Source organism: Porcisia hertigi, chromosome 35, assembly GCF_017918235.1.
Source record: "Porcisia hertigi strain C119 chromosome 35, whole genome shotgun sequence".
NCBI classification, from domain to species: Eukaryota; Euglenozoa; class Kinetoplastea; order Trypanosomatida; family Trypanosomatidae; genus Porcisia; species Porcisia hertigi.
The window spans coordinates 1,656,847-1,673,047 of record NC_090594.1 but is presented as its reverse complement, the minus strand read 5'-3'; the positions used below and the strand labels follow the sequence as shown (position 1 = coordinate 1,673,047).

The 16,201-nt window shown below is 52.4% G+C and overlaps 1 protein-coding gene across 1 annotated transcript; it reads right to left on the bottom strand.

Moving 5' to 3' along the window:
• Positions 1–9,783: 9,783 nt before the first annotated feature.
• JKF63_01422 (uncharacterized protein) lies at positions 9,784–11,505 on the bottom strand (the record flags this gene model as incomplete). Its single annotated transcript, XM_067897469.1, has 1 exon — positions 9,784–11,505. The coding sequence occupies one exon, from the start codon at positions 11,503–11,505 to the stop codon at positions 9,784–9,786; it is 1,722 nt and encodes a 573-aa protein (XP_067753626.1).
• Between the last annotated feature and the right edge of the window lie 4,696 nt (positions 11,506–16,201).

Here is a 16,201-nt window from a genome sequence, read left to right as displayed (position 1 = left end):
CTTGCGTGTCCGCGCAGATCAACGCGTTTGGAGGATAAAAAGTGCGCCGTCGAATAGAGCGGTGGGTGTGGGAAAAAGAGAGAGAGAGCGCACGGAGGATACGCGTGTACAAGAGACCAAAGGCAAACACCTGTTGAACCGATGAAGGCTTGGGGAAGTATGGAAAGGGGGGAGGAGAAAGAAAGAGCAAGGTCCTCTTGACATTATAGATGCACCCGAAAAGGTAGACCCCTATCCGCTCTGGTGTGTGTGTGTGTGTGTTTATGCGCAGTCACAGAGAGTTTTCCGAGATGAATCGAGCAGGGAGCACACACAAAAGAGAAGGGGGGAGAATAGTTCGAGAAACGAGTGAAAAGAGTGAGACGGTGCAACAACAACAACAAGAGGCGAGTTCGCCGGAAGGGGACTACGAAGCCGTCAGCAACGCAGAACCCTCGAGACATGTTGGAATGTGAAGCAGGAAAAATCGACAGCGATGCCTTGTCTTTCCAGTTTTCCTACAAGTGTGTGAACAGTGGGCTACACAATACATGGGGGAGACAAGTTGTATGGCATCAGCTGACGTCAGCCACAGACGCGCTGAAAGGGATTTGATGACGAAGCCGGAGAAAGATCCCTGGGAATGAAATCAGACCAAACATATCAGACCCTTATACACACACACAGGGGTGCGTGCACACACACACGCGCGCGCGCGCATGTCTATGAATTACCCCCGAACTCGGATCATTACATGATCGTGGTCTTGACTTTCAGAACGTTTCGCATCCTCAAAGTGTTGATGTCGATATAGATATAGATATGTATATTTATTTTTTTTTTAAGGGGAGGGGGAGGGAGGAGTAATGATCATGAATACTGTCACCCATGCGGAATCAGAGCCTCACAGGAAAACAATAAAAAGGGAAACAGTGATGAAAATAAAGCGAAAAGACAAGATTGAGGAAAAAGGTGGGGTGACACACCGTGAGCATCCGAAGAAAGGCTGCCAGGAATACACTGTCCACTATTGGGGGAGAGGAGAGGAGGGTAGGGGAGGGGAGGAGGGGGGACGAGTAGACACTCCCCCAAAACGGCAGAAAATGAACAAAGGAAAGAGTAGAGGGGAGGGACAAATCAGGGATGCAAACGAGAAATAGTGAAAAGAACACAATGAGCTGTATCCCACGAGAGCTTTGCGAGACAATAAAGCGCACCTCTCCAGATCCGAGGGCATATATTCGCTCTAGAAAAACCATCTAGAGGTCATGAACACTGACCACGCGCAGATCCCTTGTTGCACAATAAAACTAAAAAGATGAAAAGAGGGGGGAAAGTGAAAAATAAAAACACAGCGAAAACGACGCTTTTTCGACTCACACACATAAACATTTACGATGATGATGAGCAAAAGGAGGACATACACAACCACAACAAGAAGAATAAAAACGAGTCAGATAAAAAAAAAAGGTCACGCGGTGAAGAATAATAAGGGAAGAAAAGGGAGGGGAGAGCAGGCTCTGTCAACAGCGGGAGCTCATTTTTTTCGAGCATGACCATTCTGTCCTACAACATCTTGGTCTATGTGCCACTCCGTCCTCTCCATTGGCCGGTGCACGGTCCATAATCCTGTGGTGCGAAGAAGCAATGCACGCATCTTGAGGCTATGGCCTTCTTCAGCCACATGAGCGACCTCTACCCCCAGCTCCTCTCAAATCTGCCTTGTGAGTCGCCTCTAAGCAGCTTCCGTTATGCAGGTCGCCCCATGTAAAGGACACCTCGAAGTGTGTAGGACTTACGCAAAGGTAGACGGGGAGAGCCCGCTGCGACGCAACTTCGCACCTTTGACACGCGCCCTCATCACACAGAGAGTAGAGCTGTGCTTGAGGTCGCAGTATTTCCATTGCAGCGCCGTCAAAGTCCGCTACCGCTGATACAAGGAGTGAAAATACACACTGAACCCTTCAGTCGTAGAAGCCTCACATGGCGATCGTGACGAGTGCCTCGGGAATCAGTAGGATGGGTTGGGGCTGCCCTGCCCCCCTCCCCCCCCACTACCCTCGAAGGTCGGGGCTGAGTCCCCTCTACTGCGCTTGGGGGTGCTTCCCTGTCGTCAGAGACACGGCAAAGAAGCCGACAGAAACAGAGGAGGAGGGTGAAGTTGGGAGGGCTCCAACACACCCGCACCTCCGAGGTGTGGTAGCGCAGCCCACAGGGGGCGGTTTCGAACCGCAAGGGAGGGGGGACCGTAAAAACTCTCACAACTACGCTAATGAGACCACCATAATTCGTGACGCACCCAACCGCATACCGCATCGGACACACACACACACACACACACACACACGCGTCCCCAACGAAAAGAAGGACGTAAGGGGGCAAAGTGAAAATCTCAAAGTCACCGTACTCCATTGTCTTCCATTATTTTTCTTCAATTTGTTTTTCTCTTTGGCTTCGTGGACAACCGCACGAAGCGATTACATGGGAGGGAGGGGAGTGAAAAATCGAGAACAGGGCGGAGCAGAAGGGGGAGAAAGGACAGGAAAGAGGGAATAACATATGGGCAGGCGCCTGATTTTCCAGAGAGAGAACGTGCAGGACGCGTTGGTGAGAGCCTGTCCCAAGACGCTGGCGGCGACTGCAATAACGGGGAGGGGACTCACACTAACTCAGAAACAACTATACACGCGCCTCGATATGAAGGTAGCGGAAGGGGAGAGGGGAGAGGAGAGGAAAAAAAGAGGAAGAGGGAAAAAGATCAACACAAGCACATTCAAACAAACGAAAAAAAAAACAGTTTGATCGCACTGATGGGGTGCAGCAAGGGCTCACACGACAGGGGCAAGCATTCACTTTACAAAGATAAATAAACGTCTGGGGATCCACACGGGTGTGTTAAGAGTAAATTGTAGTTGTGATGGTGAATACAAGAAGTTCCTATAATGATGGGGAAAGAAAACAACAAACAGAACCTGCGACGTCCCCAAACGTCAGCGAGGCATTGCTGAGAGAGGGAAGCCGACGATGGACCTCTATTTTTTTTTCAAGTCGATTGACTCCCTGCCCTGATAAATGGTTGTCTATCCCAACGCGTGTACCGTGATGTGTAACACCACCAAGGGACCAAAGCTAGGGGGGGGGGGGCGGGGAGAGGCCAAAACAAAACAAGAATACACCCAGGTAAGAGCAGAGTGTAAAAACTTTTAATATCCTTGTCCCTGCCCTCGATCGCAAGGAATCCGCACACCGAAACAATGAATAATCCTTGTTCGAACGGATGAGGGTTGAAATCCCATGCAAAACACATGAGTGGAGATACAAAAAAAAAACACAGCGAGGGGCTACGCCTCAACTGTTGCCATGGCAGGACCTTCCTATGAAGGTGACCCCGAGTCCCTGAAAGAGGAAAGAACGGCGAAAGACTATTTGACACAGCCAAGCAACCCATGGGCCCCCCGGTGCAAATCCAGTCGTTCCACATATCTTACATGTCCTCTACAGGTAGATCGGTTCGAAAAATACCCTTGGAGGCGAGAAAGGGGGGGGAATAAGCTAGAAAATGCATAGATTTATGTTATAGCGAAAAGGAGAGAGGAGGGGGGAGGGAGGGGAGGGAGACGAAGGTAAGGGAAAGAGGAGCGAATTTAAAGGGAGGAGAAGAATGAGGAGAAAGCGTGGCTGCAGAACTATGGAAAATATCCAAATCTCTATAATATGTAGATAGAAACGTATATATGACGATTGGCTCGCGTGAAAAAGAGCACCAAAAATGATAGATGAGCATGGGCGCACGTGATTGAAAGAAAAAGGGGAACCGAAAAAAAAGGTGCAGTCAGTATAGGATGGGAGGGGGAGGGAGGGAGGGAGGGGGAGGGAGGGAGGGAGGAGGGAGGGAGGGAGGGAGGGGGAGGAGGGGAGAACAGGGGAAGAAAAATGAGCACCACTCAAGACACGTATGGGTGTATCTTGTTGATCAGAAAAGCGATTCAACAAGAATGTGATCCACATGTGCACAAACACGCACATAAACGCGTGTCCACATTCACCCCTTTCTATACGTACCACCCCAGCGCACATGAAAATACTCCCCCCCCCCCTCCTTCGCCAACAAAAACAACAATAGGGGAAGAGGTTGTGTGGTGAAGATGAGCCCTCCTCTAAAGGAGACAATATACTGAGGCATGCAGAGACCCCTGTTACACCACTTCGACGGCCACAAAATACGGGGGGGGGGGGGACATGAAGCTGAGCGGGTGTGAGAGTACGCCCCCTTTTGGGGTGTCATTGTTTTGCGCCAAACCCCAGCCCGATGCGCTCCAAGCATGCGGAAACCGCTCATTGTATACGACAGCCAGTGAAGCATGCATGTTTCGCTCCCATGTTGACCAACTCACAGAGAGACGATGATACAACAAACACGCGCACGTGGGGGGGGGGGGGGAGGAAGGGGGCTTCGAGCAGCCCAAGAGGGGACCAAAAGACTGGTGTCGATATCAAAGGAAGCCAAGGGCGTCATAGGAGTGGATGGCGACTGCAAGGGGTGAATACCGGCACGATACCCCCCCCTTCACACATTTTCAAAGTCTGTGGTGCGTCGCCGCAGCGCTCGATTTTTGTGTTGGGTAGACGATCTGGGATGTGTTCCGGCATCGAGCGAGTCGCGAGTTTTGTTCACGCTCTTTTCTGCATTCTCATTGAGTTTTTCGATGCTATGGCCTATGAGGTGAGTGAGAGCTGGCAATGTCGGCATTCTGCCAGTTGTCGCATTTAAGGCGATAGGTGGCTTGTTCGAGATAAAGCGTGCGTCTGGGGCCATGATGCCACCGGGCACCGAGTTTCGTGAACTCTGGCGGTATTGAGGTGTTGCCTTTGCCCTCGCGCAGGGCGGTTGACTACTGACACCAACCACAGCGGGTGTAAGAGCGGTGGAGTCGCGTAGCTCCCCAATTGTGGATGCTAGCACGGAGTCGACGTGTGGCAGCGTGACTGATGACCTCCTCTTGCTCCGTCTCTGCGCGCTCGCGTCGTAGACCCATTGTAATACTGAGTTTTTCGTTGAGGATGCAGAGCTGGGGGCGGCAGTATGACCCTGCGTCTCTCCCAGAGAGTCCCTATTCCCCTTGTCAATGGTCCTCTCAAGGAGAGACGAGTCACCGTACGAGTCGCCACCACTGTACATTTTTGAGTTCCCTTGAGGGGTCGATGCGATGTGCTCGTGACAGGTGTTCCGAGCTATGCTGGAAGGTTTAGACGTACGACGTCCTTTGATCACTGACGCGGTTCTCTCCTTCGGGCCCAGTGGCCGAGGAGCATGCACAATCGAGGTGATTCTCGAGCTGTGAAGGATGCGGGTTCCGTTCAAGGGCTCCCCCACCATTGGACACCGGGACTCTACCCGTTTAGAAGAAGCAGATGCAGTGCGGCCGGCCGGGGCGGCACGATCCCTCACCATCGACGATGTCCAACGCGCATACGATGAAACCTTGGCCTGAAGCGGCGCCGGACTATCTGCCGACAAGGACTTGCACAGCGTATCATGTTGAGAGCTGGGTGCCTGACGTCTCACCAGTGGCAAAGACACTCCTGGAGGGGCTGAGAAAGACGGGGCAGCCTTCATAGAACTGCTATCGCCCGCAGAGCTGGTGCCACCGTCGCCAACGGCCAGAGAGACTTCCGATAAAGGGGACGTCAGGAGACGGTTGCTGGGAGTTGAAGGCGGGCTGGTGCTCTGGCTGCAGCCACGCGGCATTATAGAGATCTTGATGCCGTGTGTACCAGGCACACGCTGAGAAACTGACGGTGTAGGGTGCCTGAGAGCTGTGTTGCCCAAATCAGCGGCAGAAACATCGGCTGTGAACGCCGTGTATGATGGGGCGCCTGTGAATAATGGTGGTGTTGCCGATAGCGTCGGCGCCACCCTCGACGCCTTCGCTGAAGTGATTGGTTCCCTTTGAGGTCTCAGTGGGACGTCGCGAGGCAGCGGCGCCTCGGGTAACTGCCGGCTGTCGTGGGGGACTTCGGAGGGCGATCCGCCAAGGCCGATGTCAGCGAGCTCGTCATCAACGGTGTCGCATTCCACATTTGGAACAAACCCGATGAGCGTTTTTTGCTTCGTGGAGATTTGGGTGCTCTTCTTAGGTAGAAGGCGTCCTTGTCGACGCATCTTGAGCGGCATGTTCGCTGCCCGAGCGCTGCGTGCGTCGAGATATTCGCCGACATCGTCCTCGACAATCTCACCCGCCTTCCACTCGGGAAAATCCATCATGGCGCCGTGGAGCGACAGGAGGCGAGTAATTCCAAAGAGGTGAAGCGACCGGCAACCAATATCCACAAGAGGTGATGACAGCCCGTAACAACGCACCAAGCCAGAGGTGGGGAGGAAGGGGGGGGGAAGCGTCGAACGAAAACGTACTGAGCAGGGGCTAGAGCAAAAAAAAAAGAGGCGATCAGGGGGGAAAGGGAAAGAAATAAAATGAGATCACAAACCCTACGCGTAAAAATAAAAAAATAAACGCATAAAAATAACACCGAAGGAAAGAGCGAGCCTCGTGTATGTGAAAAACGAGGGGGTGAGAGCACGAGGCGGGAAACGATGCAGCCACACACACACAAACAGAAAGAGTGGGGCGGAGGAGGAGGAGGAGAAGGGGGGAGGCGAGAGAGGGTCGCATTCAATACGAAATTGGGAGATCACCTAGACCCGGAAAAAAAAAAGAGTTCCGGTGGGGCGAGGGGAGGGGAAGAAAACGCCCCGACGTGAGGAGGAGAAAATAACCGAGAAAAGCGCTGACTGGGGAGGAGGAGGAGGAGAATAAACAGGGCTAAATGGCGGCGGTGGGGGGGGGGGGGAGGGGAAGGGAGGGGAAGAGTGATTTGAACAGAAAAAAGGCGAGAGAAATATGACAGCAAAAGAAAAGGAGGCGCTGTTAATAGGTGGATCACATACGGGAAAGGGGGAAGGACCCGAGATACGAGGAGCACCGATAACGGGAATGACCAGTAAGATGAAGAGAGGGATCGGGAAAGAACGGGACGGAGGAGGGGAATAGGTGCACGCACAAACAGAGGGGTAGAGTCGAGCAACGAACACTTTCACAGTGCTCACACCTTAAAGCGAAATAGCGGACGAGAAAACAACTGTATAAGAGCACAGGTGGTAAACGCACATGCGCATTAGCGGGGCAGATAGACGCCCGGATTGCATGAACGCTTCTGCGCCACCAAGAAAAACTGATGTGCCGTAGGTGGGTGTAACGGCACTCGCGTGCTGGTTATATATAAAGCCCCAAAAGACAAGAAAGAGGTGCGGGAAGTCACAGAAGCGAGGGATCAATGACTCGAGGGACAGGGGGCACCCGTCGTTGGGGGGGGGGGGGGGTAGAGGGAAGTGTGTGGGGAAGGTGAGAGACACACACACACACGAAGCACACAAACCGTACCAAAGAAAAGCCTTAAAGAGTCCTTTGGAGGGGGAGAAGGGGAGGGGGGGGGAGAGAACGACCAAAACAACAGGGAAAAAAGTAAACCTCCGTGCAATGCCGCAAGGAGCGCAGCGCACCTACACGCAGAGATATGGAAGGAGGTGGAGACGGAGACGGAGAAAGGCAGAGAAAAGAAAAAAGAACACAAAATAAGAAAAGGAGGAGAGAGGACCAGTAGAGACCAAGTGAGCCAAACAGGGTTGAGAAGAAGTTGTGCAGCCATACTCACCGGCAGTAGCAAGGAAGACGAGATGTGAGTAGAGTGGATGTCAGCGCTTACGTATGCCTCTTGCAGTGTGTGTGTGTGTGTGCGCCTGCGCGTGTGACTTTAGTTGCTTTCCGGCAGCCCCGTGAACACCCCCACTCCACCATCCCCCCCACCTCCTGTATCTCTTTACCTCTAGTGTCCTCACTCGAGATTCTTTGCGCGATGGAAAATAGGCCGATGTACTCAAGGAAGTCTTACGCGCGAAGAAAAAACGCTCCGGATGTAGAGTGGAGAGAGGGGGGGGGGGGTTATGAGGAGGACGCGTGTAGGCCTCCGAAAGGCACGGCAAAACGGAAGATCTCTCTCAAGATGCAGACTGTCGAGAAGAGACTCAACAGAGGGAAAAAATACTAATGGCCCTCTCACCTCTTTCACTTTCTTTTCACGCCTTGAGGAGTATCGCCAGTGGTGAAAATGATAAGGAGTCGAATTGGGTGAGTTGTACTCCAGGAGAGCAAACAAAAATGGAGGGGCGGAGGAGGCAAAAAAGAGAGAGAGACGCACACGAATGGTGTCAATAGCTCATTGCATGTACGGTAGTGCGTGGGGGCGGGGCAAGGGTGGGAGGTGGAGAGTATGGGTCGCGTGCCAATGTGCATGAACTACGGGGAAATCAATGTGAGCAAAATATGCCAAATATGTTGGCGTCCACATGTTCATCGAGAAACAGAACAGCGATGAGAAGCGCACACCAAAGTACAGGAAAAGAAAGGAAGCGTGGAGGTAGGGTTGGTGATGGTGGGGGGAAGGAGACATCACCGGTAGGTGCAGTATCGGCGTCCAGGGGTAATACGCCAGGGGAATAAATAGGCGACGCCGACCGCACGCCCAATCCAAGGTGTCATGCCCATCTGCCAGCGAAGGATCCGCCCGTCAAAGAGAACTGCAAGACGACAGTCCGACAAAGGCATCTGTGCCCTCCTTTGAGGGAGGTATCCCCCAGGGGGTAGGAGGAGAAGTGAGCTGCCGTGAGGGGAATAGGAGAGGGCGGAGTTTTCTTCCACGTCGCAGAATACTGGTGTGAGAAGAGAGAGAGCCAGAAAGGGGAACGACTTCCAATACGGTGTGGTCCATCGCGAAAAAGGCAGGAATGGGGTCCCAAGTATAGCGATCGGGAAAAGCAAAAGTCTTGCCGATACCTCACGCCGATCGAGCACGCCAACACGCCCGCTACAATCAAAGCGAAAGACGTCAGGGAGTCCCCTTTTGTCCTATTTGAATCTGAACACATGAGCACCAACATTTTTTTTTTGGGGGGGGAGGGGGGGGGGGCATCGATGCAACGCCCATGAAATCCACTACCCACCAAATCGTCTCTGTAGTGCGGAACAAGACCTAGATCTATATTTTTCTTTTTGTCCCCCCCCCCCTAATGTGCAGCTGTATGTTTCTTGTCTGTGTTCGTGTTTTTTTGTTGTTTTCCGTTCGCACGTCTGCGCTGGCACAGGCATGATCGTCATGAAGAGAGAGAGGGGAGGTGGAGGAAGGGACGCCCAGGCACCACTTGTGACTTTCCAGAGCCTGAAACACCCTATTTATGGGCTTCTTTAGGACTGGTAAGGGCGCTGGTAGGAGAAGTGTTCTCTGGATCGAAGGGTTCGCTCAACCACTACGCCATGCTGCGACGCCTATAGGGCAGAGACGTGATGAGCACCTGCACCCGCGATCCAGTGAAACCGAGAGCCGTGCCACGGGAGAGTTGCAGCCCAAAGGTGAGCCGCCGAGATAATAGTGTGGTGGTGTCGGCCCCGCAGAGGCGAAACCCCAGCGTAGTGACCTCATCAAGAAGGAAGTCGCGCGATCCCTCGACGAGCGCCGCGATGGGAGCCTCGGCCACAAATGCGAATGAGCGGGTGAGGCAATTTTGACGTGTGACTGCAACTCAGGCCTCCTTCGCCGTTCCGCTGAAACGACCGGGCCCACGAGCCTTACTGTCGAAGCTGGGCGTAGTCCCCTTGCTGGCGGGAGGGGTAGGGGGCGTGCAGAGTAGTTCATGCACCGCACCGGGGTTGGTGAAATCTCTTGGGTCAGCGCTCCGCTGGGAGCTCGTCTTACCTACGCTTTGGCCTTGTGAAGAGACTTCTCGTTGGCCTTAACAAGGTCAATACGGGCGTGGCACCCCTGTTGTAGCTTGCTCGGCAAGGCCTGAGCACGCTGTTGGCCAGGGGTCTTCGCTGGTGCAACGCACACCGAGAAATGTTTCCGAAGTGTGTGAGAGACCCGCGTTGGCGCCTCTGAGGGGGTCGGGGCATGAAAGGCGGGTTGCGCTGCGTCCATCCTCGCAGCGTTCACCCTCGCTGGCGCCCACGGCGCGTCGAGCATTGCAGACGGACTGCACTTCGATGGACGTGTCGCCTGTTCCAACTCCAGCGCAACCAAAGACGAAATTGCGTGAGAGTTTTTCGAGCTGGAGCTGCTCCAATGGTTCAGCGCGCTCGACGCTATCGACCGCCTCCGTGTGCTGGAAAACATTACGGGGCTGCTGTCTTCGCCAGTGTGCTTGTTTTCTGGGCACTGGAGGGGCAGCCGCGCAGAACGCCGGTATCCGTTGAGGGCATGGCACGGTGATGCTGATCCACCGCTCGCATCGCTCTCTGTCGTCTTCAAGATTATCGCCGGCGTGGGATAAGCGCCGTGGGGCGTTTCGGGCGATGAGTTTACAAGGCTGGCAGCGCTGGCCGTGGTGAGCAGAGCTGGAGAAGTGTGTGTTTCCTTTGCTGTGCGCCTCGCAGGTGAACCCGGCTGCAGGGACGACAAGTCACAATTCCTCTCGCCGCTGCTCCCCGCCAGCAGAGAGCGCACCTTCCCGGCTTGGGAAGACGTCAAGAACCCAACTGATGGCCACGATGATGTGCGCAGTGACGACGTGCGTTGTGACGCCAGGAAAGCAGTAGCACTAACGGGGAGAGTTGGCACCATTCTCGGTCGCTCTCCGCTATTCAAGTGTGCATCATCGTTGTGCGTGGGGTTCACACTCTCGCGTTCACCCGGCACGTGCGGCGTGACTTTGCGGCTGGACAGGCCATGGAACCCTGTGGTGGTGGTGGTGGTGGTGGTACCGGTACGCCCGCAAGGGGGATGGTGCTCCGCCGTTGATTCCATGGCTTCCTTTACACCGACTACCTTCGTCGGATTCGCACCGGCACTTGCTCCGTGGTTTACCGGTGGGCCTTGCGTGTAATGCACAGTCGAAGCTGTCGGCATCAAAGACACGTCCAGAGCGCCATCGCGGCAGAGAGTGTGCGCCGAGGAAGGTGCTAGTTGGGTGTCATGTAAACAGGAGTTCAGCTCCCGCTGTGAGTTGTCCATAGTGCCAACCGTCCCCGTCGTTGAGAGCGGCACAAGAATAACTGGGCAAGCGCGCTTAGTCTCGGCTGTGGCACTCGAGTACGCCGACTTCGGATCGCGAGCGTGAAGCGGATATCCAGTGACACCTCCGTCCTTTTGTTGTGTGTACACTACATGCGGCGGCCGCGTGTTGCTGGTTATCCCAAGGGACGGCTTGGCTTCATAGCCTCGCCTATGCGGGGTCGTGCAATAACGCAACGACGAGATGTTCACAGGCACAGTGCTGTCTATATTCTCAACGATGCCGTGACCCCGGTAGCCCATCGAATTAACACGTGCAAAACTCGGCTTAAACCTCGCCCGCGGCGAATCGCGCACCACATAGTGAGCGTTGGTATTTTGGGGATTGAAGGCGCTGAAGGGCAAAAACTCCTCGTCGAGGCTATCGACGATGGAGTTCACGCTATCTGCATTCGATGACCTACTCATCTGTGTGTGTGTGTGTGTGAGTGAGAGGGGAGGAGATGAGACCTCACTCAAAGAAAAGCCCGTGCGGGGTGATGAAATAAGAAAGAGGCCCCGCCCCGGTTTCGCACCCCCTTTCCCTCCTCTTCTGGTATAAAAACAAAATATGGAAAACAGAGGATAATGCAAGACAAATGGGCAAAAAAAAAGTGGGTAAAAAAAACAAAAATGGCCAGGAACAGAGACTGCCTTCGTTTGCGTTAATAGGGTGGTGGCGAAGGGCACACACTTAGGCCAAAGCGAAACACTTCAGAGCCTTTCAATGACAACAGAGGGCAGGAACGTCAATACCACCTGCTTCTCCCTCCCTCCCTTCCCTCCCCCCCCCCAACAAAAAAATTAGAGGCGGTAATGATCCTGATGAAAAGCGTAACACGAAAGTACGGCAACCACGGAGCACGTTCGGCTGAACAGGAGTCTTGAAAAAAAACAGAAAAAATACGCGGCTTGAGACCCTTGGATGAGCGAATATAAGAAGAAAAATGGTTGGGAAACGAAGAAAAGAAGCCTCCAGGCTAGCGATATCAATAACAACACCGACAAGGTTCAAACATAGATGGCCTTCAGAGGGTGGCACAGAAAATCTGGACGGCAGTCGGGTGCACGTAGGGTAGAGAACATGCGGAAGTCAGCTGCTTTGAGAGAAGGCAGAGGAGTGCCAGTGAAACTGTTGGTTACTCTTATTTTGGTGGTGGTGGTGGTGGGGAGGGGGGCACTCGCGACACTGGCAGACACTGTGCAAGACTCAAAGCAAGCTACAGGAAGAAGGAAAAAGAATTCGGGTTTACAATACGCGATTCTCTAGTGCTTCACGAGTATCTCAACTCTTCTAGTAAAACCTATAAGCAGGCAGATCTCGAGGCTTTTGAGGAAGCCTAAGGAAACACCACGCTGCTCACACCTGTGCACAGCGGCAAGAAGTGGCAGCGTCAGTGATGTGCCTTATCAGCCTTGAAAAAAGGGGCGGGGTAGTGAAAGATGGAAGAACGGGTAGAGATGAAAGAGGGAAAAAAAAGCGGAGAAACACACAACCCCGAAACCTCAGATGCCCACGACGTCAAATCCCTTCGAGGTGGTCCGTGTTTTTTTTTTAGGGGAAGCCTTTCCTCCGGTTTTGTGGTGTATATAACCGTGATTGTCACTTGATTCCAAGGGAATATGAAACTGTGGACGTATATATATACATATATATATATGGGGGGAAAGGAAGGGGGGAGGGAGAGCAAGCAAGCAAAAACAAATAGAAACGGAAGGAGAGTCAAGATGGAGGACCAGCGCGGACAGCAAATGGAAAACAAAAACAAAGGTGCAGTTAAAAACTATATTCAGAGATGCTCTACACAACTGGAAAAACTGATCCAAACACAAGATGAACCAGCAACAACGAAAAAAAATAATAATAATAAACGTGACTGACGTGAATTGAGAGGGAAAAGGGGGAAGAGAGAGAGATCAATTGATGAGACTGTAGAGAGAATGAGAAGAGTGAACACAAGTAGAGACCTCGACAGGTGAATGGGGAACAAGTATTTGTATTTACATCCGCAAAAAACAGATACTCGTCTCAGAGGGAGAAGCAGGGAGCAATAGCCTAAAAGGCAAGATATGCTGTAGACGAGAGAAGCACGGGAAGTTGTATGCAGCTCAAAAAAAAAGGGGGAAAAGAGAAGAAAATGGGAAGTGGAAAGAAAAAGTCAACTATAAATATACGGAAATAAATATATATATGTATATGCACACACAACTGTGCATAAAGGAATATGGGCAGTTGTTTATGTGTGGAGGTGGAGAAACACCAAAGGATTGATACACCTGAATGTAATAGAGTAGACGGAGGGGGGGAGAGGACAGGGATGACGCCAAAAGAGCGAAGTAGAGACAGCTTGTCTAGCGACTTGCGACAACGCCTTTTTCCTCCCCTTTTTTTCCAAAGTGTCGATTAAGCCGTATACTCGGAATAGAAACGAGGTGTTCGAAAATAGAAAAAACACAGCCCCTTGTCAGTAGTGCCAGATGCTACCGACCTGTGTGAGAAAGGTGTCGCGGAAGAAGGAGGCCGAGAGGGAGTGAGAGAGGCGTGGCTTGAGGTGGGGCAGGTCATGGCATGGTTCTTCGCGACCCCGGTGGGAAGCGGCAAGGCAGGCACGCGACTACAGCCGCGTGGCCGCGTAACTGGGGTTCCGTTCGTCCGCCCTTCGCGTCCAGTCGCGCGTGGGACACGTCACGTCGTCTACATCTCTGTTGTGTGTTTTTTCTTGTGGCTCGGCACCGGTACCGGGGAAGCCCCCGGCACCGAGTGCCCCTTCATTTGTGCCAAAGGTGTGCATGCCAAACGGACATGCAAGAACAACGGATCACAGAAGGAAATCTGAAAACATATGAAACTACAAAGGCAAATCAGCTCCGACTGAACAAACGGTGGTGCCCGAGGGAAAAAAGGGAGAAGCCGAGGCGAAACGAGCACTCGTGTTGTTAGTGGGCAAAAATATGAAAAACAAGAGAATCCGCTAAACTAGAAAAATCGAACAAAGAGTGACAGAAAACAAAGAAAAGTTACGGGGTGGATGACAAACGCCCCGCCGATCTTCGTCAGAGGGGAATCGCGAACACAACGGGACTCCATGGTGTGTTGAGAGAATTCCGAGAATCATAAAACGTTAGATATATATTTTCCATTTTTGAGGTCATCCTGGCTACCATTTCTTCACCCAGCGATGCCCAGCCATAAACTATTGAAAGGAAGAAAAATGCTGAAAAAGTAAAGAATTTGAAAGGGATGTCATTACGGAGGGAACAAATCAATCAACGGTTCCCCCTTGTTAAAGCCCACGGGGTGTTGAAACGCCATTGGCATATGAGGGTGGTTGGCTTTCCGCAAAGGTTTTACAACAGAGGAAGCGCATCCGTTAAACTCAGACCTGCGCTCTCTTTCTTGAAAAACCTGGGGCGCGGGTGAAAAGGAGAGCTGATCGAACCCCCCCCCCTCGGGCACATGCGAAAACATCAAATAAAAACACTCTCGCGTGGCATTCTTGACCACCTTGACAACAAACTGATTTGCTGATCTGCCATCGTGTGGCCCTGGAACAGCTTAAACTAAATCAACGTTTTTTTGAAAACCACTTCACCGCGGAACAGACACCGTCAGGAGTTCCAGTTCTCAGGATTGGGTGGGTGGGCGTCAGAGACCGCATTCAACCCACTCAGATTACGTACTGGATTTGTATTCAATTCCAGAAGAGACAGAAGTAGAAGGAGAGAGAACGAATAATCATTCGGTAAAGAGATAACAAACACACATACATGTGCCATCACATTTGTAGCAAACCACTTCAGGAGCATAGCGGCACACAAGGTGCACTGGACCAAACCGTTCCGGGGGGGGGGTACACCCGGGTCCGGGGTACCAAAATACATTCGGACCAGACATCTCGGACGAAACCCGGACATGCATTCGCCAGAAATCACCCGCACCACATACTGCATAGCAGTGAATGTGCGTCACTCACTCGGGACGCCGGTCGACCACATGGTACCCGAGACCCTCCCCTCGCTCGGACCCCCCCTCCCGTGTAGAACTTTCAATCCATCCAGAAAATCACGTACCATTCGATTGCCTCCGTCAAAACGACTTCGCCAATGAAAGACTCGCACCGGAGCGCACCCCTTTGGGGGAATTTGAGCTTTGGAGTGCTTGGGTGAGATCGCTAGAGTAGGGGAAGGGAATAAAAAGACGAGCGGCGTTCGGTAGAGAGGGAAATGTCTAAGGAATGGGTGCAGCAGAGAAAGAAAAGAAATTCAAGATGGGGGGTGGGGGGTGAACAGGAGGATGGCGGAGGCGGAAGAGGGTTACCCCCCCCCCCCCGGGGGAGGGGGAGGGGGGGGAACGATAATGATAGCGAGAGACAGTGGCCAAAGATACAAACAGAAATGTGTGATATATACGTATCTATACCTAAAAGAGGGAAAAAATAGAGGCGAGGAGGAAAGTAAAACGATTGCGAGACGCCTTACGCGCAGACACGCGTGTAAAATGGAAGCGGCGCGATCCAGCAAGCGAAACGTCACCTAAAGAAAGGGCACAGGGCACCAAGAGAAAGGGGGATGAGACTGTAGAGAGAATCGCTCTGAATTCACACGCCGGCGGGAAAAAAAATGGGAAGACAACTCTGGACTGCGAGGTCTGGTAAATGCATCGCTCAGTACACTTCGAGCCATATATATAAAAAAACGCAGTGAGCAGAAAGGTGATGAGCCCCTACCTCCACTGGAGGGGGGGGAAGAAAAGGGAATATATGTATATATATAATGTGAGGTTGCCTTGAATGTCCTATGTTGCTGCTATGAAGAAGTTTTTTTTCTCAGTGCATACGTGGCGGCATTCGCAGATGCCCCCCCCCCCACCACGCACACACACCGTCTAAACCCTTCGCTTCAGTGCAAACTCCCAGTTCAACACGAAAAACGTCACGTATATCTGAAGAGGGGTAGGCGCTGCACAAAAAAAAAACGTATTGATAAAGTGGTAAAAAAGAGCCACGGAGTGCAAAAGCACACACCGATAGCTGTACAAACAGTGAGCTGCAAACGTGCAGCACAGAGCCCCTTCTACAATGTGGAAATCATTTTTTTTGGCGTTGCTATGAGTTGCAGAGTTTAT